The 27,642-nt window shown below is 43.2% G+C and overlaps 1 protein-coding gene across 7 annotated transcripts in view; it reads right to left on the bottom strand.

Moving 5' to 3' along the window:
- Window positions 1-535: 535 nt before the first annotated feature.
- Adnp2 (ADNP homeobox 2) overlaps window positions 536-27,642 on the bottom strand; it is a 32,119-nt gene continuing 5,012 nt past the window's right edge. Inside the window, exons 1-5 of one of the 7 annotated variants that reach the window (XM_045143353.1) lie at window positions 22,991-23,079; window positions 16,055-16,148; window positions 15,060-15,113; window positions 12,390-12,479; window positions 536-5,221 (exon numbers count right to left, since the gene is read on the bottom strand). In XM_045143353.1, the coding sequence (XP_044999288.1) occupies window positions 1,928-5,221; window positions 12,390-12,479; window positions 15,060-15,113; window positions 16,055-16,120 (3,504 nt within the window). In that variant the 5' untranslated portion in view covers window positions 16,121-16,148; window positions 22,991-23,079 and the 3' untranslated portion in view covers window positions 536-1,927. Of the gene's footprint in view, window positions 5,222-12,389; window positions 12,480-14,769; window positions 14,958-15,059; window positions 15,114-16,054; window positions 16,149-22,990; window positions 23,112-27,642 lie in introns of those variants that run through there. The other 6 variants (XM_045143356.1, XM_045143357.1, XM_045143358.1 and 3 more) reach the window with 6 other exon arrangements.

Below are 27,642 nucleotides of genomic sequence, written 5' to 3' on the forward strand. Positions count from 1 at the left end.
TAACTCTTCCTTTTCAACTGTTTTGTTATGATAACACAACACAACAGAAATCAACTAACACAAATCCCTGCTCTCTTCTGATTGGTGATTAGCCTTTTGGTTATGCTTTATCTTCACTCAGTAACAAGTAAATGGTCCTTAGGAATTAAACAAAACATCTACATCTATGTTTAGATTCTCATGACAAGGTCCCATGTATCCAGGCTGGCCTCAAATTTGCTGTTTCCAAGGATGGCCTTGAACTTCTGATCTTCCTGCTTCCAACTACTGAGTGCTCTTGAGTTTATGTGGTGCCAGGAATCAAACCTAGGGCTTCAAGCATGCTAGGAAAGTACTCTCCCTGTTGAACTACATTCTGAATGCCCTGCAGCTTTTTTTTTTTTTTTAAACATGTTTTATGTTACTCAGGTTGGCCTTGAACTTTTGGCCTCAAGCAAATACTCCCCTGCCTCAACTTCAGGGCAGTTTGGTGTAACAGGCATCCACTACATGCCTCATAGCAATGTTTTCTGTTGCAAGAATTAAACAGTTCCACTTGCAGTGGTGTAACAAATTTTAATTCAAAATAGACACTCTGAAAACAATAAAAAAAAATAAAGTCCAACAAGCTCTGAATTTACAAGAGTACACCAATAGTCACAGACCAGTTTCACAACTGCCTTGAAGTGCACATTACAGTAATTACATGCAAGTGTTATAGTTAAAAAACCCATGTAGCAACACTGCCAGATTTCCCAGAGGCCATCACACCTCCAGATCCTCTACCCAAAGGTGGGCAGGCTCTCTGCTGTGCACTAACCACTAACGGAGGGATGCCTTGGATATCAGCTGGTCCTTGTTGCCAGCTTTGGCGCTTTAAGTTAGTTATATTGATAGAAAAACAAAAACAAAAACAAAAACAAGGTTTGGCATCCAGAGGACAGTAGAGATTCATCCTGTTGATCTGGATACCTGGGCTAGAGGAGAACCCACATCTCCAACTCTAACACACATATCCTGAGCTATTCCAACCAGCGGAGCTCCTGGTCTGCCCTTCACCTTGTGCCTGAAACCTGCTCTCCACCTCATTCAGAGCTCAAATGCAGGAGCAGCAGGGGCTCCCTGTGCGTCCTGTCCTTCCCTCCTGCTGGCTTGTGAGCAGCTTCAGCAAGGGCAAGGAAGAGTTCTTGATGTTTTCAGTTTATCCTAAAGGCACTAAAGAACCTTTGAATGGAAAAATGAGCTGTCACCACATCAGAAGAAAGTCTGCACTGGAAAGCACTTCCACTCCTGGAGACTTTATTTAGAGAGCAACATTTGATTATCAGTGGCACACCAGACCTCAGGCTAAAAGTATTTTTAATAAATGAAAAACATCTGGTTTTCTATGAATTATATTTTTAAAAAAACAGTGCCAGGAGAAACCTGAAAAAATGTAAATCAAAATTATAATCTCATAAGCAAACAGCGTTCATAGATTCAGCAGAAGTTAATGCTTAAAAAGTGTGTTCTCGGGGAGCCATATATGTATCACAGTACTCACTGCTCTAAACATGTAACGTCCTTTAGCTGCTGTCTGCAAAGATGGGGATAAGCAATGCTTTAAATGTTTAATAATCAAGTATTCTCAAACAAGCAAATTTTCCTTTAAAAAAATACATAAGTATTTGAAGATTTCAGTTTCTTATCATTTGATACTGACACTCCTAGGAAAACAAGGCGTGCACAGAATACCAAAATATCTAATTTACATGACAGGAAAAAAAAAGCTGACAGTAACCATTACAAATCAAACTGCAAGAAACAGTACATCTGAGGAATTATCTGTCTCCTTAACAGGAGTCTTTCTGAGCACCTGGATCACCCTGAAGGGCCTCAGAGACTGAGGACAAAGTGACGAGGGCACCCAAAGTCAGTCAGCTGGAAACCACTGCCTAGTTTAACTTTTTCACAGGCTTTGCGACTCATACTCAAAATTCAGTCTGTGTTTAACATTTTTAAGTTCAGACATATCAAAGCCTAGAAGCACAGAGGGCTTGTGGGTTTTTATTGCTTTCATGCAAATATACCTTCTTTTTCCAAAAAATGAAGCCACATCAATTTTCCATACCCATAACAGTGAAGACAACAGTTCCATTTCTTTTCTACTAGGGTATGGTCTCTTATGGAAATAATCCCTAAGAAACTGCTTTTTTTCTTCATACGAACGGCCTTCATACTTACTGGGATCTAATGCTAACACCTGGAGAGTGTCATCACTGGCCCCTGGTCCCTCTGTCCTGCCTTCATTCCTCTGTCTCTTCAAAGGCACAGCACTAGACCCTTTATCTGGACCCGGTGCTGCATCAGCATTTAGGGCAAGTGAAGGCTCTTCCCCGTCCTTCTGCTCTCCTGGCCCCAAATGACCATCTGGCAGCTTTCTCTTTACAGCAAAGGCAGACTCAGGCATCACCTCCCCATTGACCAATAGCAATTCACTGCTTTCAATAAAACCTGGCTGGACTTGTAGGTCTGAACTGCTGTCCTTGGGAGCACTTCTACACCGCAGCAGATGAACAGCAATGGCTGCCAGGGTCATATTTCCAGTGTAGACCCCACAGCAGTGGATGCACTTGAAGGCCGGAGACCTAAGCATCGTGTGGACAGTAGGCATGACATGGTGCCTCTCCTTCAGATGCAGCTCATAAGCATCAGCCATCATGAATGTGAAGAAACAAAAAGGGCAGGTCAGCTTCTGTTTGCTGGGCATCTTGGGCACAACCTCAGGCTGGGGCCTCACCTTCACATACACTGGCACCAGTGACTTGGAGTGTATTCCAGCAAGGATGGCCAGGTAGACCTCTCGCTCCCCAAGCTTCTCCCGTGGCAGTATGGTGATGAAATCAAGATGGGGAAAGAGTAGGTTGCCGTTAGCATCCAGGTCCAGCTGGAAACCTCTGTTACTATAATCCATAGACAGCCTCTTCTTGCCCAGGTGCTTAGTCCTGCTGTGCTCCACGAGGCCCCGGACATCGTGGAAAGTGCATGGACAAAACAGGCACCCCAAGCCATGCATGAGCAAGTGGTGCATCAGCTCCTCCTGGGAGACCAGGCACTTGCAGGACAGGCAGCGCACTGTCTTCTCCCTCATCCACTTCAGAAACGGGGCACATGCTGCCAACTTTTCAGGCTCAAGTTTCTCACTAGGCTTGGATTCACTCTGCTTGTGAGCTACTTCCATGTGGACCTGGTAGACGTTGGCAGGGAACAGCTCATTGCAAACTCGGCAGAGCTGAGACTCACTCTGCTTGTGAGCTACTTCCATGTGGACCTGGTAGACGTTGGAAGGGAACAGCTCATTGCAAACCCGACAGGTTTTCCACTGCTTGGCCTGCTTGAGTGCCTGGTTCGCATCTCCCACGGGAGAGGTGGCCTGAACAAACACACTTGGGGCTGCGCTCACTAGCACCTGCGGGGAGGGCAGGCTGGGTAGGGAGCTGGTCATCTGAGTGCTAGAGCCTGAGGGCAAGAACTGAACAGGGACCTGGGGTGGCGCAACAGTGGCAAGGCCTCCAGCAGAGGGCACAGGCAGAGTGACAGACACGGGGGCCAGAGTGTAGGTGGGGATTCCGTTCACCTGTTTCCCCGTGGGGATGAGCTGTCTGAGAATAGAGCCTGAAGTGAGAAAGGTAGTGTTCTGAGAAGTTCCAGGTCTCACCGGCTGGTTCACAGGCAGGATGCTGGTGCCAACAGATTGACTAAGCTGAAGCATACCAGGCCTCACTGGTGGTCCCACAGGAAGGACTCCTGATGTGACAGGCTGACTGAGCTGAAGAACACCAGAACCCACACCCTGGTTCACAGGCACAACACCTGACGGGACTGGCTGGTTGGGGGACAGAAGTCCAGGCGGTACCACTTGGCCTGCAGGGAGAACCCTCAGGGGCACTGTTTGGCCAGGGGGGAGAACCCGTGAAGGGGCTGTCTGGCCAACAGGGAGAACAGCTGATTGGACTACTTGGCCAGTGGGCAGGACCCCAGACGTTGCTGTCTGCCCAGGGATCACCCCAGCAGGTGTCACCTGGCCTGCAGGAAGGACGCCTGATGGGACTGCCCGACCCATAGAAATCACTCCTGGAGTGGCAGTCTGCAGAACCCCAGGGTTCACAGAGGGACCTGCAGGCAGGACACCAGGACCCACGGGCCTACTGATGGGCCCTGTTGGCCGTGTGAGGGATAAAACTCCAGGGCGAACAGCTTGATTCATGGGGCGGATGGCTTGATTCATGGGAAGGATGTTCGTTCCAACAGACTTACTGGCAGGTCCAACTGGCTGAGTCAGAGGCAGTACAGGAGCATTCACAGTCTGATTAAGCGGAACACTGTGGGAGAGAAAGACAGGTGGGGGAGCTGAGGGCTGAAGAGTGAGGTTACTCTGGCACACAGGCAGAGGGCTGGAGACCAGGGTTACATGAGACTGGGCTGTGGTAGGTGGAGAATGAGTAAGGCTCCCAGAAGTACCTTGGGCCGCAGTCACTGGCTGCCCCATGGCTGGGCTTTGGCTGTTCTGCGGCAAGGTAAGATGAAAGCAAGGTGGCGGCGCTGCAATGCCCGGAGCACTGCTAGTTGGCGGTAAGGCCATGCGGGCCGCTGGTTTTGGAGCAATATGCATTTGCTTCAGAAGGCCAGCCCTCTTGATGTGTTCTGAAATCACAGACCTCAGTTTGTTCTCTAAGTCCCTGTGTACATCCGATGTCAAAATGTGATACATCAGAGCATCCTGGCTGCTAGCACTGGCGCTGCATTTTTTACAGTAGTATTTGTCAGGTGGTGCAGTCTTATCCATAGATAGAGTATCACCCACTTTTGGTTGCTCCCCCGTTTCTTCAGTTCGCAGACCAAAATAGGAGTTAATTAAATAATGAAAATGGGCCACCAGCACATGCTTCTTCATGCTGTAGTACAAAGTGTTAGAAAAGTTACATTTTAAACACGTGAAGCTTATTACGTCGCTCCTTGATGTCTTGGCCTCACCCAGAATGTTCACCGTGTAGTTTTGGACTTTCCGGGAAGGGGCATGGAACATCCTGAAGTGCTTGCCCACCACCCTGGGCTGTGAGGCAAATGGGCAGTTAGGGCAAGATATCAGCAGCTCCTGATCAGCTTCATCTTCATGGTTCCGATGCAAATGGTTTTTGAGTGAAGTGAGCACCTTTGTCGAGTACTTGCAGAGGCTACAACAGTAAGGCTTTGTTCGGTATCTCTGTCAAAAGAAAAAAGTTTTAGGCAAAGAGTATTCCAGAATCTTCTCTTCTGTGCTCTCCCTCCATTGTGCACAGAACTGACACTACAACCCCAAGGAGCAAGGCGCTCTGCAAACCTCATGCTTCACGCTGATGGGGCAATGGCACAGTCCCTGGACGGAGTACAGCTTATCCTCAGCACCACCACCTGGCCCTCAGGGACTGCCCACAAAGGGGCCATTTCCCAATAGGGAGAACCATTGATGGGTGAACAAGACCCCAGGAGTAACAAGAAGTGCCTAGGCACAGCTATAACCCAACAAAACTGTTTGGTACTTACTACAATTTCATGTAATAGCCACAAGTCTCAAAACAGTATTCCTTTGGTTCCTTTTTCCTTAACATTTGAAAATCTAGGGCTAGGCGTGGAGGCACATGCCTTTAACCCCAGCACTTGGGAGGCAGAAGGATCGCCATGAGTTTGAGGCCACTCTGAGATTATATTGTAAATTCCAGGTCAGCCTGGGCTAGAGCAAAACCCTATCTCAAGGAAGAAAAAAAAAGGGGGGGAGAGGAAAATCTAACAACTAATCTTAGCTTCTGCACTATGCAAAAAAATGGATTTGTCCCTAAATTCATGGCTTATGGGCCCCTAAGCTAAACCCTAAAACAACAAATCTTAGAATTGCATACTGTACTATACTTTGAATTAACTGCATCAGTGGAAATATGCTCTTATTTCTGCAAGAAAGTTATTTTCTTTCCCTTACGTTCTCACTCAGCAAGTTCATGTTATTTGCAGTACAAATTCTCAAACTATTGAAATTCACTTACAACTTCCCTGGCTTTAAATTTGTAAACCTCATTTTCCTGTCTTTTTATTTCCCCATTCCTAAAGATAAACAGATTGTGCTCAGCACAGAGACCCAGTGAACTCTGAGGGCAATGCTGCTTTAACTTGTGCTTACGGCAAGGTTCAGATCCACAACACAGCACTGACTATATGGAAGTCTACATAAAATACATTAAGAGGCAAGTATATAAATCCCAGATGCTAAAAGGAGTGAGGCAGGAGGATCGAAAGCTCAAGGCCAGCCTGGGCAACTGAGTAAAACTCCTCTGAAGGTAGAACTGCAGCTAAGTTGTGGGGCATTTGCCTAGCATGTGCACGGCCCTCTGTGAGGGCCCAAGAACATTCATAACCCTTACTGCACTGAGACTTGCATGCGGTTCAGGATGACTGGAAAGCACATGAGAGTCTCAGTCTCATGACGATCCAGGGCATGTAAACCACAACACTGTCCCTTGTTCCACAAAAGAACCTGGATGATTTCCAAGAGGCTAATGTAGGCTGTGGCAGTTAGCAACCCAGGGCTAATACCAGTCCTCTCTGAAGTCATGGTATCATGATCACAATGGATGGCCACTGTGGAAAACATCCTGCACAAGGCTGGACAGGGGAATGGGGACTTGCTACATAGCCTAGCAATCTAGGCCAAGGCACCCACCTAAGGGAAATTAATGCCTATGTCCATAAATCCTACATGTGACAGACCAGACAGTGGGCAAGAAGCCAACGTGAGACATCAGAACAGAGAATTCATCAACCTGGCCACAGCGGAGTCACAATTGCCAGAAAAGCTGCAAGCTGGCACCTTCTCCACACTGAATTCACGCGAGCCTCAAGGCCCCTTAAGTGTAGCTCCCTCCCCCAAAACCACCCAGCAGGACACTATCCCCACAGCCTCTTCCTCTTCCTATAGGTCTCTCTCTCAAATAAATAAATATAAAATAAAAATGGTCAACAAGACAGATGACCAGAAGTGGCTTATGGAAAAAAAGGGTTTATTTTGACTTACAGTTTCATGTTTCCCTTTTATTTGCTAGTCGAGGGAGGTAGGGTCTCATTCTAGCTCAGGATGACCTGGAACTCACTCTGTAGTTCCAGGCTGGCCTCAAAACATACAGAGATCCTTTTATCTCTGTCTCCCAAATGCTGGGATTAAAGGCGTGTCACCACACCTGGCCTGGCTTTCACTTTTTTTTAAAAAAAATTTTTTTTGGTTCATCTTTATTTACTTATTTGAGAACGACGGGGGGGGGGGGGGCAGATAGAGAGACAGAGAGAGAATGGGCACGCCAGGGTTTCCAGCCACTGCAAACGAACTCCAAATGTGTGCGCCCCCTTGTGCATCTGGCTAACGGGGGTCCTGGAGAATCAAGCCTTGAACTGCGGTCCTTAGGCTTCACAGGCAAGCGCTTAACCGCTAAGCCATCTCTCCAGCCCCTGGCTTTCACTTTTAAGGGGAAGTTTCATCAGGGCTGAGAAAGCACACAAAAGCAGACAGCTAGCTGGCTTACATCATCATATAACAGCAGAGAGGAAAGAAAATGAGCTCCTGAACACCCAGTGGGGCCTCAAGCTTGGAGACAGCTCAGCAGTTAAAGGTCCTTACCTACCAAGCCTGGTGGCCTGGGTTCAATCCCAAGGCAGACACAGAAAGTGGCATAAGCATCTAGTGTTCATTTGTAACAGCAATAGACTATGGCGTAAACACACACACACACACACACACAAAATATTTTAAAAATTGGATTAGATGGGCTGGAAAGACAGCTTAGCAGTTAAGGCACTTGCTTGCAAAGTCAAAAGACCCAGGTTCAATTCCCCAGGACTCATGTAAGCCAGATGCACAAAGTGGCACATGCATCTGGAGTTAATTTGCAGTGGCTAGAGGCCCTAGCATGTCTATTCACTCCATCTCGTCTTCCTATTCTCTCTGCTTGCAAATAAATAACACAATGCCTGCTGTTGTCTGGCTACATGCATATGTTATGCATACCAAACCACCCTATAAGCACTTTTCTTATGTTCATTCCCATATATATTAATGCTACTCTCACTTTTGGTTAGGGAAGTTTCTCTTTTCAGATGATGGTGACTACTGGGAAGACTCAAAAGGCACCACAGAAGCCATGCATAGTGGTATACACTTTTAATCCCAGCACTTGGGAGGTAGAGGCAAGAGGACTGCCATGAGTTTAAGGCCATTCTGAGACTACATGGTGAATGCCAGGTCAGCCTAGGCTATAGTAAAACTTTACCTTGAAAAATAAAAACAAAAAAAAGAAAGAAAAAAATTAGCTCCATAGTGCTAAGAAGTGACAGAGAAGTTCAGTACTGATATCACAACACACTCTTCCAGAACCAAAATGGCCTGGATATTCATGACCTCAGTGCCTGGTACACCTACCAAAGACCCTCATAATAGGAAGAAAACATGATGACATCAAAAGAAAAGAGAGTAACTGGGAGGGAAGGATATATGATAGAGGGTGGATTTGTGAAGGGGAAAGTAAGAGAGGGGAGGGGATTATCATGGTTTATTTCTATAATTATAGAAGTTGTTAAAAAATTAAAAAACAGGGCTGGAGAGCTTAGCGGTTAGGTGCTTGCCTGTGAAGCCTAAGGACCCCAGTTCAAGGCTCAGTTCCCCAAGACCCATGTTAGCCAGATGCACAAGGGGGCGCACGCATCTGGAGTTCGTCTGCAGAGGCTGGAAGCCCTGGTGCGCCCGTTCTCAATCTCTCTGTCTCTTTTTTTCTCTCTGTCACTCTCAAGTAATAAAAAATGAACCAAAAAAAAATTAAACAAAAAAATTAAAAAACGAATACAAAACCCTCAAGACCTGCCCACCATGATACTTCTCCCTCTTACAGTAAGATTCCATTTCCCAAAGATTTCACCAGCTGGGAACTAACCCCTTGAGGTTTTATCACAAACATTTTACATTCAAACCACCACATTCCACCCCTAGCCCCAGACTCATGGCTATCTCAATGCAAAATTCATTTAGTCCAATTTTTTAAAGTCCCCATAGTCTTTACCAGTCTCAAAACTGTTCAAGAGCCCAATGTCCCATCTGAGACTCAATATAGTCTACTAACTGTGAGTCCTGTAAAAATCAAAACGTCAGTTTCACACATCTAACACATAATGGCATATAGTAAACATTCCCATTCCTAAAAGGAGGAATGGGGGCATAGGAAGGAAAAATTAGACCAGTGGACAATGGAACCCAGCAGGGCAAACATTAAATCCAGCATCTACAACTCATGATGAAATCCTCTGGACTCCAAAATGCTTAGAAAACTCTGCCCTTTCACCTATGCTACTTGCTTCCTGGGCGGAATCTATTCTGAGCCAGCAGCTTTCCTTGGCAGCCATCCCATAGGCCTGTCATCCTGAAACCCACAGCTCATCTTCATAACTTGACACCATGGCTCCCATGCTTTACATGGTCTAGTGGCCAACCTCAGAGCAAGATGTACATCAAGACCCTCAATTTCTTTTCTTTTCTTTTCTTTCTTTCTTTCTTTCTTTTTTTTTTTTTTTTTTTTTTTTTTGAGGTAAGACTTTCCTACTAGCCCAAGCTAACCTGGTATTCACTATCTAGCCTCAGGGTGCCTGGAACTCATGGTGATCCTCCTACCTCTGCCTCCGAGTGCTGGGATTAAAGGCGTGCGCCACCACGCTCTGCAATTTCTTACATTTTAATACATTCAAAATAAGTGCCATGTGATGACCTGCCCCCAATCTGCTAATCCAGGAAGAATAAAAACTCCTTCAACATTCTTACTTCAGGCCCCCTTCTTTCAAAGGATTAGCACTCCAGAGACATACCTCCTCCGTGCAAGGCTCCACCTCCCAAAGATTCTGGGTACTAAGTATGAGGCTTAATCACAAATACATGAGGCTATGGATCATTTTTAGATGTAAAAATAAACTACAGTCTGAAATTCATAAATTCCAGATATTCAAAACAAGCCATATTAGAAATTTATAAGCTGAGCTAAGCAATATGATTAAATCACAATGGTCTCAAGGGATCAAGACTAATGAGAGAAATTCCTTAGAGGTAGGTAAGAGACTAAAAAGTAAAATTTAGTATAGATGGGCAACAGAAACATTTGTGAAGAAAACTTATAATACTATACTACAGTGAAAATATTAGAATAAGCTAAGGATAATTTATGATTGAAGAAAGAAAACAACAATGAAATGAATAATCATGCAAATATTTTTTTAAAGCCAAAATTCTCATAATCCATGTGACTTTGAAGTTGGAGCTCTGGAAAGGACAGCCAAGTGAAATCTGGGACCAGCTGAACTGATCATGACAACAGTACCAGTGACTGGTGGCATTTTCCAGTTAATAGGTTAGAAATAATTTAATAGCACCCACATGCTTTAACTTTAAAGTACATGGTTTCAAACTACTAGAAATAGTGCTCTTAATTCAGTGGCCTACAGTTTCATTTTAGCTTCATGAAGTAGAAAGTGCAACCATCACAGAGCATACTTACCCAAACCTACCACATACCTAACTGCAGATATTTACAGTATGCTACAGAACAGCTGTAACACCATCCTAAGTACATGCATCTGAATACATATTCACTTGGAAAAAAGGTATAATGAAAATAGTGTATAAAAGATAATAAGGGCTAGATCTGTGAGGCATCGAGCTTGCAGAGCTGGAAGGTTTTGTGGATGAGACAGTGTGGAGGCTTGGCATAGTGTGGGCTCTGTCAGCTTTCTGAACTTGACACACTTAAGTTACAACAGTGCATTTATTTTTTAAAAATTTAAATTAAAAAAAAAAAAAACCTTCAAGGGCTGGAGAGATGGCTTAGTGTTTATTTAAGACGCTTGCCTGCAAAGCCAAAGGACCCAGGTTTGATTTCCCCAGTACCCAAGTAAAGCCAGATGCAGGGAGGGAGACACAACTACTATGCCAGGGCCTCTAGCCACTGCAATCGAACTCTAGACATGTGCGTCCTCTTGGGCACATGTGAAACATTATGCACTTGCATCACTATGTGTCTGGCTTACGTGGGACTTGGAAAGTCAAAAAGAAAACAATTGTGGATCCTGGGGAATTGAACCGAGGTCCTTTGGCTTCGCAGGCAAACACCTAACCTCTAAGCCATCTCTCCAGCACTTATTTTTATTTTTTGAGAGAAGAATGTAGCAGGCTTTACTGTACAGGAATCAGAAATAGCAGACTTTATTAAATGCAGAAAAGCACCCATGAAAATGGGTGGGAAAGGAGCCACAGAGTAGGGGACTCATTGCTAAAGGTAATTTACTATTAAGGAAAGAAAAATGCAGTGTAGCCAAAGTGTGTCAAGCTCATAAAACTGGTAGAGGCCACAGTGTGTACTATGCCTCCATACTACCTCATCCACAAAAACTTCCAGACCTGCCAGTTCCATGCCTGATAAGGGTCCTACACAAATCTAGCATTTCATGTCTTTGAAACAGTATTTTCCTTGTATTTTCTCTAAGCACAGACATGTTCAGATGCCAATACCTTACCACATGGTGTTAGAGCGGCCAGCATTGCTCAGTAGCATGCTTACATGTTTACTGCTGCTGAGTGTGGTAGGCTGTACCACGAAGGTCTGGATACCCTCTGAATTTCTCATAGCAGTGAAATTAACTGAGGACACATTTCTTAGAACACATCCCCATCATTCAATAATGCAGGACTATATAAACCAGCAATAGTCATTATCATCAACTGCTGTTTACTATACATAATTGTATGTAGTACTTACATGGCTGGCTGCACAGATTTGTTTATACCAACATTACCACAAAGAAGTGAATAATACAACACCCTAAGGCCTTTTGATGACTACAGCATCAGACAATAGGCATTTACAGTTTCATTATAATCTCCAAAGAATCACCCATGTTCATGTGGTCTCCTACTGACTGAAGTATCATTTAAATACATGACTAAGCACTTAATATTATGGCACTTGATTCTGAAAAATTATTAAATCAATGGTCCATTTTTTTTGTTCTTCAAGGTAGGGTTTCACACTAAAGGATCCTCCTATCTCTGCCTCCCCAGGGCTGGGATTAAAGGCATGCGCCACCACGCCCAGCTTTCAATGGTCCTTTTTTAAATAGTGACCTCTTATAATCAAGGACAAAACTTCACTGCATCAACATGCAGAAAGCTCTGTGAACACCAACAGTCCTATAATAACTAACTCTGGGCTCTGCTTTCTTCCTACCTCCCTGAGTGGCTCTTTCCAGGAGCCACAAAACCATGATGTTCCTGAGACTTAGTTCACTTGCTTCTAATGAAAACCAAATATAAAAATACATACCACTTTCTTTCCAGAAGGTTCCCAAGGAGAAACATCTCCCCATGATGTGTTACAAAAATACTTCTCTCCTGGATCAAAGCCTTTAAGGTCCTTTAAAAAAAAATGAAGAAAAAAAGACCATTATGTAAATTCAAAGATTAACAGAAATATTTATACCTGAGTGTGATGCTAAATGCCTGAACTCTCAACTACCTAGGAGACTAAAACAGGAGGATCCTAAAATCTGAAGTCAGTTTGGGCAACTCAGCAAAACATTTCAGAATTAAAAAGGGTCATGGGCTGGGAAGATGGCTCAGCAGTTAAGGTGCACACCTGCAAAGCCTGTTGACCCAGATTTGATCCCCCAGTACCTACATAAAGTCAGATACACAAAGTGGCCCATGTATCTGCAGTTGGTTTACAGTGGCTGGAAGGCTTGGCATGCCCATTCTCATATTCTCTCTCTCTCTCTCTCTCACTGTGTGTGTTTGCAAATAAAATATTTTCAAAGGTTCAAATATATGTATCAGTGCTACAATGCTTGCCTAGTATGTGTAAGGTCTTGTGTTGAATCCCTTCCTATTAAAATAAAATAGTAAAGTAAAATAAAGGTAAAATAAAATAAGGTAAAAATTAGTAAAACATGATGAGCTAACTTGGTAACTAAGAAACCTACATGAGCAAAGAGAAATGGTCTCCCTCTCTCTGCTTGTAAATTAAAACAAAACAAAAAAAAAAATTGACACAGTACTCACTAAAGTATAAGAGTCAAGGAAAAGACCTAAATGATCCAAGTTAAAAACTACAATTAAAAAAAAAAAGGCCAGGCATGGTGGCACACACCTTTAATCCCAGCACTCAGGACACAGGTAGGAAGACTGCTGTGAGTTCAAGGCCACCTTGAGACTAGATGAATTGCAGGTCAGCCTAGGCTACTGTGAAAGCCTACCTCAAAACAAACAAACAAAGAACCACCCTTTCAGGGCTGGAGATTGCTCAGTGGTTAAGCACATGTCTGCAAAGCCTGACAACCAAGGATCAATTCCCCAGTACCCACATAAAGTTGGATGCACAAAGTGACACATACATCTGGAGTTGATTTGGAAAAATTTTTTTTTAAAAAAGGGACTCCTAAACAAAAACCAATAAATGCCAATATGGGTGGCAGCAGAAATGTAAATTCACTCAGCCATTATGGAAAACAATCATGGAAATTCCTCAAAAACTAAACAATGAACTACCACATGATACAGCTATGTCACTCCTGGGGATTTACTGAAAAGAAATAAAGTCAGAATATAAGATAATTGTGGGCTAGAGAGATGGCTCAGCAGTTAAAAGCCCTTGTTTGCAAAGCCTGACGGCCCAGGTTCAATGCCCTAGTACCCATGTAAGGCTAGATGTACAAAGTGGCACAGGTGTCTGGAGTTTGTCTGCAGTGGCATAAGGCCCTGACACATACCTCTTCTCCCTCCCTCTCACTCAAATATTTAAAAAAAAAAAAATTTAAAAAAAAATAGGGGTGGAGAAATAACTTAGTGGTTAAGGCACTTGCCTGCAAAGCCTAAGAACACATGTTCAAATCTCCAGGTCTCACATAGCCAGATACAAAGTGACGCAAGCATGCAAGGTACATATGCACAGAAGGAGGCGCACGTGTCTAGAGTTCATTCACAGCGGCTGAGAAGGCCCTGGTGTGCCCATTCTCTCTCAAAAATAAAAATACTTGCACATCCATGTTTATTGCAATAATATTTAGAATTATCAAGAAAAGGAATCACCCTACATGCTATCAACAAATAGATCTAGAAATTACATATATATGTGTATATATATGTATATATATATATATATATATATATATATATATATGTATATATACAAAGAAATATTATTCAGCCTAAAGACTGCAAGCATGTCATTTTCAAGAAAATAGATAGGCTGGAGAGATGGTGCTGCGGTTAAAGTGCTTGCCTCCAAAGCCTAATGATGCAGGTTTGATTCCCAAGTACCCACATAAAACCAGATGCATGAAGTAACTATGTATCTGGATAACTGATGTTCCCATGTTCTCTTGTCTCTGCTTGCAAATAAATTTTTTTAAAAAATAGATGGAACTAAAAGACACTGTAAGTAAAAATAGCAACAGTTGGATAAACAGGTATCATATGCCTTATATATAAAATTGAGACATAAAAAGTAAAAGACAATTAGAGAAAGAAAGGGGCAGGGGAGGGGGGAGGGGAAAGCAAGAAAGGACATTGGAAAAGGTGGAGTCAATCAAATCACAATATGGAACTGATAGTGATGTTCATGAATTTGCACAATCAATGAGTTAGTAATTATAATTTTAAAAAGTAAAACTTATATTAGTTACTTTCTTGTTATTGTGGCCAAATACCTGACAAGAAGCAGCTTAAGGAAGGAAGGGTTGGTTTGGCTTACAGTCCATTATGGCATGACAGCAGGGGCATGAGGCATCTGGTCACACTGGATCCACAGTCAGGAAACAGGATAGGATGTAGGGTCAGGCTAGAAACCTCAAGCCTGTCCCAGTGACCCACTTCATCCAGCAAGGCTGCACACTTCCTAAAGGGTTCACAACCATCCCAAACAGTGCCATCAGCTGGGAACCGGGAATTCAAACACACCAGCCCAAGGAGCATTTCATATTCAAACCACACCACTTACCAATACTAGCTGAGTGATAAGCTTGCAAAACTTCTCCGTTAGGCTCTGATGTTCCTATGAGTACAAGGAAACAGTGACCCAGAGCCAGCAGAAGTCAAAAGCAGCACCACTACTGAGACACTGGAGTCCACTGGGAAGGTACACAATGCTGGGCACTGAGACAGAAGCAGAGTTGACCACAGTGGACAAAGCTATGCTGTGTCCACAAACAAGTAAGAAGCAGCTTCATGCCTGTAACCCCAGTCCTGAGGGGAGCAGAGAATTGCTGAGGCTCAGGAAAACCACAGCTCTGCATTCAGAAAGAGAGACTACCTCAAGGAAATATGTGGATAAGCAACAGTCAGGAAGGACACCTGATATTCTCCTCTGGCCTTTGCATACATGCTAGCACACTGGCACACACACATGCACATACTATATAACACTCCAAGAAAAAAAATTCAGGCTGGAGAGATGGCTTAGCGGTTAAGGTGCTTGCTTGTGAAGCCTAATGACCCAATTTGATTCTCCAGATCCCACATTAAGCCCGACACACAAAGATGAGGCAAGCACAAAGTTGCACAGGCTCACTAAGTGGCACAAGCGTCTGGAGTTTGATTTCAGTGACTGAGGCCCTGGCCTGCCAATTTCTCTCTCTCTGGGTAAGGGAGAGAGGGAGAGAGAGAAAGAAGGAAAGGAAGGATTTCAAAGAGTTTTAAAAGATCCCACAGCTTTAAACATGTCAAATCCATAAAAATCACACAATCATAGCATTTATAACACCCAACATATAATTAAAATCTGCCAACTGGGGCTGGAGAGATGGCTCAGTGGTTAAGGCATTTGCCTGCAAAGCCAAAGGATCCTGGTTCAATTCTCGAGGATGCACAAGAGGGACATGTGTCTGGAGTTTGTTTGCAGTGGCTGGAGGCCCTGGTGCAGCCATTTATTCATTTTCTCTCTTTCTCTCCAATAAATAAATAAATAAAATATATATTTTTTTAATTGTCAGTTACCCAAAGCAGCAGACTAAGAAGACCAAAACCAGTGTGTGAGCATGTGTGAAAGCCTGGGTTTGACATCAGCTCTACAGGACAGACAAAAACGGACCTGAATAAGAAAAGAAATAGAAATCATTTTTTAAAATGAGCCAAATAACATCTATGAGTGAAAAATACACTATATAATGAAAAATGCACAATATGGAATTAACAATAGATTTCACACTACAGAAGAGAAACCTAGGAACTTGTACTTCTGGTGGCACAACATTCTCCAAACTCAATGAAACTATAAATTCTCAATTCCAAGAAGTTCAGCAGATCTAGACAAAGACAAAGCAATACCACTGTACTCTGAATTCCCAATGCTGGAAACAGGGAGAAGATGCCAGAAAAGAAAGTACAGAAGAGAATCTTTCAACTAGTGATGAGGAAAAAAAAAAAAAAAAAAATCAGAATTCTATACCTAGCAAAAGTGTCTATCTAGCTGGGCAGGGTGGTGCATGCACTTAATCCCAATATACAGGAGGCAGAGGTAGAGGAAGGAGAATCACAGAGAGTACAAGGTCACCCTAAGACTACACAGTAAATTCCAAGTCAGCTTGGGCAAAGGGAGATCCTACCGCGGGAGGAAAAAAAAGTGTCTACCTACCAAAAGATACAACACTGTTCAGAGAGAAAGCACAGAGAAAATCCTTCAGGAAGAAGGAAATGATTCAAGAGGGAAATTCATGTTCACATAAAGGAATGAAGAGTTTCAGAAACTTCAAGTGAGAAAAACATAAACTGTGCCTTTATATTGAAAATAAAGTAACAATGCATTGTAAGCTTTATAACTGGCAGGAGGGAAAGTGTAGAAAGTATGATGACATGCCCAAGAGGAGCATAATACAGACTGAACAGGAATGAAGCAGAGGTGATGAGCCAATAATGAAGGTAAAAATAGTCATGAAAAACAGTTCAGTCAAGCATGGTGGTGCACATTTTTAACCCCAGTATTCGAGAGGCAGAAGCAGGAGGATCACTATGCATCTGAGGCCAGCCTGAGACTACAAAGTGAATTCCAGGTCAGCCTGGGCTAGAAAAAGACCTTACTTACCTCAGGCGGGAAAAAAAAATCTAAATTCAGGGCTGGAAAAGTAGATCAGTAGTTAAAGTGGCTTACTTATAAGCTGGGGTTTGATTTCCAAGTATCCAAGTATATGCACAAAGTGGAATATGCATCTGGAGTTTACCTGCAGAAGCAGGAGGCCCTGAAGCAGCCATTCATATTCATATTCTCTTTCTCCTTGCAAATACATAAAAACATTTAATAATAATAAATTTTAAAAAGTCAGGTATGGTGGCGCACACCTTTAATCCCAGCACTCGGGAGGCAGAGGTAGGAGGATAGACATGCGTTCGAGGCCACCCTAAGACTCCTTAGTGAATTCCAAGTCAGCCTGAGCTACAGTGAGACCCTACCTCAAAAAAAAAAAAAAAAGAAAAAAGAAAAAGCCAGGTGTGGTTGTGCACACCTTTAATCCCAGCACCTGGGAGGCAAAGGTAGGCGAATCGCTGTGAATTTGAGGCCAGCCTGAGACTACATAGTGAATTCCAGGTCAACCTGAGCTAGAGTGAGACCCTACCTCAAAAAACCAAAAATTAAAAAAAAAAGTCTGGCCAGGTGTGGTGGTGCCTGCTTTTTAGTCCTAGGACTCAGGAGACTGAGGTAGGAGGATCATTGGGAGTTTGAGGCCAGCATGGAGCTCCAGAGTGAGTTCCTGGCCAGTCTTTGATAAAGTGAAGCCCTGCCTTAAAAAACACAAAAATTTTAAAAGAAATTAAACAAGCAAGCAAGAAAACAGTTGGGCACGGTAGTGCACACCTCTAATCCCAGCACAGGAAGCTGAGGCAAAACTGCAAGGACTTTGGGGCCAGCCTGACCTATTGCAGGAAAAGAAAAGAAGAAACAAGGAGCCGAGCATGGTGGAGCACACCTTTAATCCCAGCACTCAGAGGCAGAGGTAGAAGGATCACCATGAGTTCCAGGCCACACTGAGACTATACAGTGAATTCTGAGGGTGGAGTGGAGAGTGGGGGGGAGAAAGCAGAAAGAGCGAAACAAGGCTGGGGCTTTGGTTCAGCGGTTCAGAGCGCTTGGTAAGACTGCCAAGTTCAACTCTACAGAACTTACATAAAAGTGGGCATGGCCATACAAGCTCCCAGAACTCAGATAAAAGCCAGATGTGGAGCTTGGAGAGATGGTTTAGTGGTAAGCTTGCTGTGAAGCATAAGGACCCATATTCAACTCTCCAGATCCCACTTAAGCCAAATGCACAAAGGTGAAGCAAGCACAAGGTGGCACATGCCCACTAGGTGGCACATCTGGAGTTCAACTGCAGTGGCTGAGGCCCTGGTGTACCAATTCGCTCTTTAAAAAGGAATCTGGATATGGCTATGTAGGTAACTTTAATCTACAGAGACCAGAAAGTAACTGGGGCTGGCTGACAGACAGCAGCTCTGGATTGAGGGAAAGAACCCCACCTCAAGGAATATACAAATAAGCATATATCACATTCCATAATACTCTATACATACAGACATATGAGCACAAAAATACATACCTTATGTTATATTCAGCTCTTTCAAAATTTTTTAAATTTTTAAAAATTTATTTGGTAGAGAGAAAGAGAGAATGGGCATACCAGGGCCTCCAGCCTCATGAGCCACCTTGTACTTCCAGCTTTATGTGGGTACTGGGGAACCAAACCTGGGTGCCAGCAAGCACTTTAACCGTTAAGCCATCTCTCCAGTCCCACAAACTCAATTTTGTTTTTTTTGTTTTTGGAGGTAGGGTCTCACTCTCGCCCAGGCTGACCTGGAATTCACTTGAAGTCTCAGGGTAGCTTCAAACTCACAGCAATTCTCCTACCTCTGCCTCCCCAGTGCTGGGATTAATGGCGTGTGCCACCACGCCCAGCCCTCCACAAACTCAATTTTAATACAACATTTGAGTCTATAAGGCCATACATTTACATTATCACATTCAAACTATCACGGGAGTCAAATAGTTAAAAGGTGAGACAGGTAAGTCAAATTTCAAGATGAGAGATTTAAATACAACCATAACTATAATCACATTCAATAACTGAGGTTGTCAAATTCTGACAGGACCAGATCAATGGCTATTATTTCAATAAGAAACACAAAAACCAGGCAGGGAAAAAAAAGCAAACAGGCAGAGATAGATACACTTGGCCCACAGGCCATTATCTGCCCACTGTCTAATACTTAAATTAAGAGACCTATAGTCAAATCCTGGTGGCACATATATAATCCCATCATTTAAGAAGCTAATGCAAGCTGGATGTGGTAGCACATGCCTTTAATCACATAGTGAATTTGAGGTCAGCCTGGACTAGAGACCCTACTCAAAAACAAAAAACAAACAAACAAAAAAAAAAACAGGAGCTGAAGCAGACAAGCTTGAGACCATCTTAGGCTACATATCCAGATCCTGTCAAAAAAAAATACCAGAAGCAGAAACAGAGAGGGAAGAGAAGGGAGAGGAAAGAGAGAAGGAAGAGGAAGGGGCAGTGAAAAGAAAAGTAGAAAGGAAATGACTGGGCTGGAGAGATAGCTCAGCAATTAAAGGCACTGGCTTACAAAGCCTAACGGCTTGGAGTTGATTCCCCAGTACCCATGTAAAGCCAGACATACATAGGAGTACATGCATATGGAGGTGGTTTGCAGAGGCAGTAGGCCCTGGCACGCCCATACTCACTTTCTGTTTGCCTCTTTTTCTCTCTCACACATAAATAAATACAAACATTTTACAAAAAGAGGGGCTGGAAAGATGGCTTAATGGTTAAGTCATTTGCCTGCAAAGCCAAAGGACCCAGGTTCAATTCCCTAGTACCTACATTGGCTCAGTGGTTAAAGCACTTGCTTACAAAGCCTAATGACCCAGGTTTAGTTCCCCCAGTGCCCATGTAAAGCCAGATACACAGAATGATGTACGCAACATCATTTACAGAAAATTTTGAAAGAGGACTGGAGAGATGGTTTGGCAGTTAAGGCACTTGCCTGCAAAACCAAAGGACCCAGGTTCAATTCCCCAGGACCCACATAAGCCAGATGCACAAGGTGGCTCATGTATCTGGAGTTCATTAACAGTGGTAGAGGCCCTGGTATGCCTATTCTCTTTCACTCCCTGCCTCTTTCTCTCAAATAAATAAAAGTAAATTTAAAGAAATTGAAAGAAATAAATATAATCTATAATAAAGTATCCTGGGAAGTGTTAGACATGTATCTGCACATATATGTGCACACATTCATGGGAGAGGACCAGCAAAATATTAAAATGCAACCACACTGAACATGAGTAAGAATGCAGATCAATGCACTGTTTGACATAAAACCCTTCCACTGCTTCAAACATTCAGCCACTCCTGATAACAGAAACCTTACAACTTTATCATTCTATACAGTTGTTTCCCAAAATAAATAAAAATTAGGCATAGACTTTTCTTTTGGTTTTTCAAGGTAGAGTCTCACTCTAGTCCAGGCTGACCTAGAATTCACTATGTAGTCTCAGGGTAGCTTTGAACTCACAGCAACCCTCCCACCTCTGCCTCCTGAGGGCTGGGATTAAAGGCGTGCGCCACTGCGCCCAGCCATAAAGAGACTTTTATGAGGATACATAGGGCTGGAGTTCAGTTGTAGAACCCTTGGCTCACATGCACAAAACCCTCAGGGTTGAATCCCTAAAACCACCCTCTCCCAAAAGAAATAAGAACCATATTCACAATAGCCACAACCCAGCCTTAGTGTCTAAGCATCTGAACAACCAGCAATTTACTTCTGTGATGGAACAGCAACAACGAGGACCCAGCACACACGCAAACATAGAAAAATCTTCTGGGCTCAGGGGGTAAATAAGAGTACTTGCTTAGCAAGCATTAGAATCCAAGTTCAATCCCCAGCAGCCATGTGAAAAACTGGACATGGCCATTCATGTCTACTACCCCAGTGCCAAATGCACAAAATGGCAGATGCATCTGGAGCTCATATGTAGTGGCAGGATGTCCTGGAGCACCCACACTCACTCTCTCTGCTTGTCTCTTTGTCTCTCCCACCCCCTCAAATAAATAAATATTAAAGAAGAAAAAAGAAAAAAATTTCAAAGCAATCTTCCTATTTATTTATTTTTGATATTTCGAGGTAGGGTTTCACTGTAGCCCAGGCTGACCTGGAATTCACCTGTAGTCGAGTGCTGGGATTAAAGGCATGCGACACCATGCCCAACCAATCTTCCTATTTCTACAGCCAGGAATAAAATTTGTACAAAATTATCAGTGACTAAAAACACACAGTAACTTTCAAAAAAAATTTTTTAAATTTATTTAGAGCGGCAGAGAGAGAAAGAGGCAGATAGAGAGAGAATGGGCATGCCAGGGCCTCCAGCCACTGCAAATGAACTCCAGACACATGAGCCCCCTTGTGCATCTGGCTAACATGGGTCCTGGGGAATCAAGCCTCAAACCGGGGTCCTTAGGCTTCAGAGGCAAGCGCTTAACCGCTAAGCCATCTCTCCAGCCCACTTTCAAAATTTTTAAAAAATATTTTAGGGTTTTTTTGAAGCAGGGTCTCTCTGTAGTCCCAGGCTGGCCTCAAACTCACGGTGATCCTCCTATCTCTGCCTCCTAAGTGATGGGATTAAAGGCACACACCACTATGCCAGGCTTAAAAAATATTTTATTTACTTATTTATTTGAGAGAGTCAGAGAAAAAGGGAGGTGGAGAGAGAATGGGGTCACCAGGACCTCCAGCCACTGCAAACAAACTCCAGATGCATGTGCCACCTTGTGCATCTGGCTTACATGGGTTCTGGAAAATTGAAACGAGGTCCTTTGGCTTTGCAGGCAAACGCCTTAACCGCTAAGCCATCTATCCAGCCCTTAAAAAATATTTTATTTAGGGCTGGAGAGATGGCTTAGCGGTTAAGCGCTTGCCTGTGAAGCCTAAGGACCCCGGTTCGAGGCTCGGTTCCCCAGGTCCCACGTTAGCCAGATGCACAAGGGGGCGCACGCGTCTGGAGTTTGTTTGCAGAGGCTGGAAGCCCTGGCGCGCCCATTCTCTCTCTCCCCCTCTATCTGTCTTTCTCTCTGTGCCTGTTGCTCTCAAATAAATAAATAAATAAATTTTTTAAAAATATATATATTTCATTTATTTATATGGGAGAGGAAAGAGAGACAGAGAGACAGCACACAAGCACCAGGGCTTCTTGCCACTGCAAACTCCAGACATGTGCACCACTTTGTGCATCTAGCCTACTATGGATATTGGGGAATCAAATCCAGGCAGTCAAGATTTGCAAACAAGTATCTTTAACTATTGAACCATCTCCCCAGCCCAAACTTTTCTTTTTCTTTTTGGTTTTTCAAGGTAGGTTCCCCTGTAGCCCAGATTGACCTATATAATTCATTATGTAATCTCAGGCTAGCCTTGAACTTACGATCCTCCTACCTCAGCCTCCCAAGTGCTGGGAGTAAAGGCATGTGCCACCACATCCAACAAAAACATATTTTTATGACTTATTATTCAAGAGGGGCTAGAGAGATGGCTTAGCAGTAAAGGCGCTGGCTAGCAAAGCTTGATGGCCCAGATATGATTCTTTAGTACCCAGTAAAGTCAGATACACAAAGTGACACGTGTCAAGTTTCTGAAGTGGCAGGTCTGGCACACCCACACTCTATCTTTGGGTCTGCCTTTCTCAAATAAATAAACAGAAAGGTTAGAGCATTAAAGGCGAGACTAAGGTACATAGTAAGAAAATTTATAGTCTATATAGCTCACTTAGAAAGACACAAGTCCATTCTTCAAAAACTCTTCTAATCTCACCTCCAAAGCCAATCTGAGAATTGTAAATATTGCTGCCATCTTTATCTATTATTTGTATCAACTTACCTTCAACAACTCCTTGCAACTGTCAAGTCCAATATCTACAAGAATGCCTTTTACTCTTTTCCGCACCTTTCTGATGTTGTCAAGATTCTCCACAGGAATTTGAAACATTTTTGAAATTTTCCTTAAAAGAAAAACAAAACAAAATTCTGTAACCATGTATACAGGCAAATATACTTTGTATCAAGGCCAATAATACAGGACTAGAATATCCTTTTCCAGAAGAGGTGCTGGAGAAACAGGACTGCCCCAAGCACTCCTTCCTTACCTAAGAAATGAGGCTCTCACACCTTACATGTAAACATGAGTTAACCTATTACAGACCCTTAAATGAAAACACAGGCATAAATCTTCATGGCTTTGGATTTGGGAATAGCCTCTTATATGTGATACTAAAAAGCACTCACAAACAAAGAAAAAAAATGTTCTAAGGTGAACTTTAATGAAATAAAAAACTTTAATGTCCCCAATGTCACCATCCAAAAAGCACAAGTAGCCAGGCATGGTGACACACACCTTTAATCTCAGCACTTGGGAGGCAGAGGTAGAGGATCACCGAGGGTTCAAGGCCACCCTGAGACTACACAGTGAATTCCAGGTCAGCCTGGGCTACAGCAAGACCCTCCCTCAAAAAAAAAAAGAAAAGAAAGAAAGAAAAAAAAAAGAAAAACCAAAAGAAAAAAAGAACAAAAAAGCAAGAGTCAGGCATTGTGATGTATCTCTTCAATCCCAGCACTTGGACAGCAGAGATAGGAGGATCAAGATGAGTTCAAGACCACCCTGGGACTACAGAATGTCAGGTCAGCCTGAGCTAGAATGAGACCCTACCTTGGTGGGGGGGGGGGGGGGAGATGGCTTAGCAGCTAAAGGTACCTGTTGGCCTGGGTTCAATTACCCCAATACCCATGTAAAGCCAGTGGCATGTTTCTGGAGTCTGTTTGCAGTGGTAGGAGGCCGTGGTGTGTCCATGTTCTTTCCCTTTCTTTCTCTCAAATAAAAATAATGAAAAAGCAAAAGTTAAGGCTGGAGAGATGACTTAGCAGTTAAACCACTAGCCTGAGATGGGCCTATTCTCTCCTCCCTCTCTCATTAAAACAAACAGCCAGCAAAAGTTCCACCAAATTGAGGGGGTCTTCAAATTATATTTCAGAAATAGAATTTACATATCTAGAATTTAAAAGTTCAATGGCTGCTGGTATGTTGACAGAGTTGAGCCTAAGTCACTAGCTAGGTGTTTTCTTTTGCAAATAACTAGATGTGGCAGCACATGCCTTAAATCCCAGAACTCAGGTGGGTGGATCAGCAGGAGTTCCAGGCCTGCCTAGAAGTAGAGAGGTTCGTCTGGCTAGAGGTAGACCCTATGGGGGGAGGGGGAATAGGGGAGAAAAAGAGAAACAAAAACAAACAATAAAAAAACATACATTTCACTCTCAGCACTTGTAGAATCCAGTCATGTTTGTACATATACACCCAACACACACACACACACACACACACACACACACACACACACACACACACAGCACAGAGTAAGGAACCTCTAGAAAATTCTAGCCCCAGATGCTTAGTTACCACTCTCAGACTGCCCACATTGCAAAAGACACACCCAACTCCCTTCTCCATTTCTAACAGAACCTTAAAAAAAATTTTTTAAAACTTATTTGTAAGCAGACAGAGACAGAGAAGACAGAGAGAATGGGCACACTAGGGCCTCCAAACCAATTCCAGACACAAGTGCCTCTTTGTGCATCTGGCTTTACGTGGGTTCTGAGAATCAAACACCAGTCATTAGGCTTTGCAGGCAAGTGCTTTAACTGCTGAGCTATCTCTCTAGCCCTAATGGAACCTTTAGTAGTAGTAGTAGTAGTAGTAGTATTTGAGAGAGAGGGAATGGGCACGCCAGGGCCACCAACCACTGTAAACAAACTCTAGACTTATGTATCACCTTGTGCATCTGGCTTATGTGGGTCCTGGAAAGCCAAGCCTGGATCATTTGGCTTTGCAGGCAAATGCCTTAACAGCTAAGCCATCCCTCCAGTGTCTAAAGGAACCTTTTTATTTTACTTTATTTACTTGAGGGTAGGGGAGGGGACAGATAAAGAGAGAAAATGGGTGTGCTAGGGCCTTCAGCCACTGCAAATGAACTCAACACATGTGCCACCTTGTGTAACTGGCTCACATAGGTTCTAAGGAATCAAACCTGCATCCTTTGGCTTTGCAAACAGACACTTTAACTGCTAAGCTCTCTCTCCAGCCCTAAAGGAACCTTCTTTTTTTAAAAAAAAAAAAGGGCTGGAGAGATGACTTAATGGTTAAGGCACACACCTGTGAAGCCTAAAGACCTAGATCAATTCTCCAGGTTCCAGGTAAGCCAGATGTACATGGTGGTGCATGTCTCTGGAGTGTGTTTGCAACGGCTAGAGGCCTTGGTGTCCCATTCTCCCTCTATCTCTCTTCGCTCTGTGTCTCTAATAAATAAGTAAGTTCTCCTGTAAGTTTCAAGATGATACATGGATAAAAAAATGTGGAATGTCTCTACCATGGAATACTGTTGGCAATAAAAAAGGAGGTGCTAATAAAACACAACAGTGAAAGAAACCAGGTGCAAAAGCTCCTCACCTGTGTGAATCCATTTAAGTGATATATGCAGAGAAGACAAATCCCCTGGAATACGAGCAGATTAGTGGCTGATAGTGAGGAGCTGGGAAATTAAATGGACAGGTTTTGGAAAGAGGGTTCTGGGAAATGTCCCGATATTTGGCTGTGGTGATGATTGTAAACATCTTATATACTTATCAGCAATATGAAAACAAGGAACTACTCCAGACTGATGGGTAAAGAATCCAATGTGCAACTGTAAGGTGGATCCTGCTTCTAGAAGTGACATCACTGGAAAGATAGGAAGCCCCCTTTTCTACAAATGATGTCACTGAAATGACTGGCAACTTTTCAAAGCGTTTAAGATTTGGTGGTGGAGCATACTGCTTCCTCGGTGCTGATGACTTAGCTGTGGCTATTGAGAGGATGCCCTTGCTTCTAGGAAACAGTATTTGCAGTGGATGTTGTATCTTGCTTAGCAGTTTACTCAAGTGATTCAGGAAGAAAAAATGTTCTTGCAATGTAACTTTCCTGAAAATCTGCAACTATTTTAAAAATATTTTAATTGTATAACTTTAAAAAGTATGTTGTCACCGGACATGGTGGTGCATGCTGTTAATCCCAACACTTGGGAGGCAGAGGCAGGAGGAGCACCAGGAGTTCAACACCACCCTTAGACTACAAAGTGAATTCCAAGTCAGCCTGGACTACAGTGAAACCCTACTGCCAAAAAAAAAAAATGTTGTCAACATCAGTAAACATACTGATTATTCAACTTCATAATTAAAGCAATGACATACAAAAGGTCAATTTTTTAATCATTTAAAGATAATGGCAGTGGTGAGAATAGCAGAAAAATGTCAAATTTCGTATATTTAGAGACAATTTGGCAGTATCTCCCAAATGTCAAGGGCAGTGTCTGGGTCAGCAATCTCCCCACATCCTTTTAGCCCCTATGGAGGGCTGGCTGTGAGCTCCTAGGACTAAGCAGAACACCAGAGAGATACAACCTTTACTAGCTCCCCGGACCGTGTTGCAGTCACCTACTTAGCTGTTTCCCTAACAGAATGCTACTCAGAGCATAAATCATGTCATAATATACCACAAATGCTATTTGCTGACCAAGAAATAAACATAGTCAGAGCTATGTACATAGGCTCAAGTGGCTGTGGGGGGCTACACATTGGGGCCCAACACATCCTAGGCAAACAGACCACATCAAAAAGAATGACTGAGCTGGAGAGATGGCTTAGTGGTTAAGGTGCTTGCCTGCAAAGCCAAAGAACCTCACTTGATTCCCCAGTACCCACGTAAACCAGCTACACAACATGGTGCATGTGTCTAGAGTTTGTTTGCAGTGGCTGGAAGCCCTGGTGCACCCATTCTCTCCCTCTCCCTCCCTCCAATAAATAAAGTATTTAAAAAAAAAAAAAGAATGAGCCGGACATGCTGGCACATGCATTTAGGATGCAGAGGTAAGATCACTGCAAGTTCAAGGCCAGCCTGAGACTAGAGTGAATTCCAGATCAGCCTGAACTAGAGACACTACCTCGAAAACAAAAAAGAAACAAACAAAAAGAAATGAATGATTGAAGTACAGAGCTTGGAAGATGGCTCAATGGTTAAAGGCCCTTACTTGTAGGGCTTACCTGCCCAGATTATTTTAATTTTCCTTTTTTTTTTAAGAGGCAGGGTCTCACACTAACCTGGGCTGACCTGGAATTCATTATGTAGTCTCAGGGTGGCCTCAAACTCATGACAATCCTCCTACCTTTACCTTCCGAGTGCCCAGCCTAGCCCAGATTGGATTCTTAGCATCCACATAAAGCCAGATGCAAAGTCATACAAGCATGTGGCTTTGGTTTGCAGCAAAGCAAGAGAGTCTTGTGCATCCACAATGCACACACACATGCATGTAAATAAATAAACACAATTATTTTTACAAGATGATTAGAGTAAAGGACAGACCATCTTAATGTATTTAACAACTTAAAATCAAAAAGGCTGACTGGGATCAGGGGAAGGAAGAGGAAAAGAGGATTAACAGGAGGGAAATT

This window comes from Jaculus jaculus, chromosome 2, assembly GCF_020740685.1.
Source record: "Jaculus jaculus isolate mJacJac1 chromosome 2, mJacJac1.mat.Y.cur, whole genome shotgun sequence".
In the NCBI taxonomy this organism is placed as follows: Eukaryota; Metazoa; Chordata; class Mammalia; order Rodentia; family Dipodidae; genus Jaculus; species Jaculus jaculus.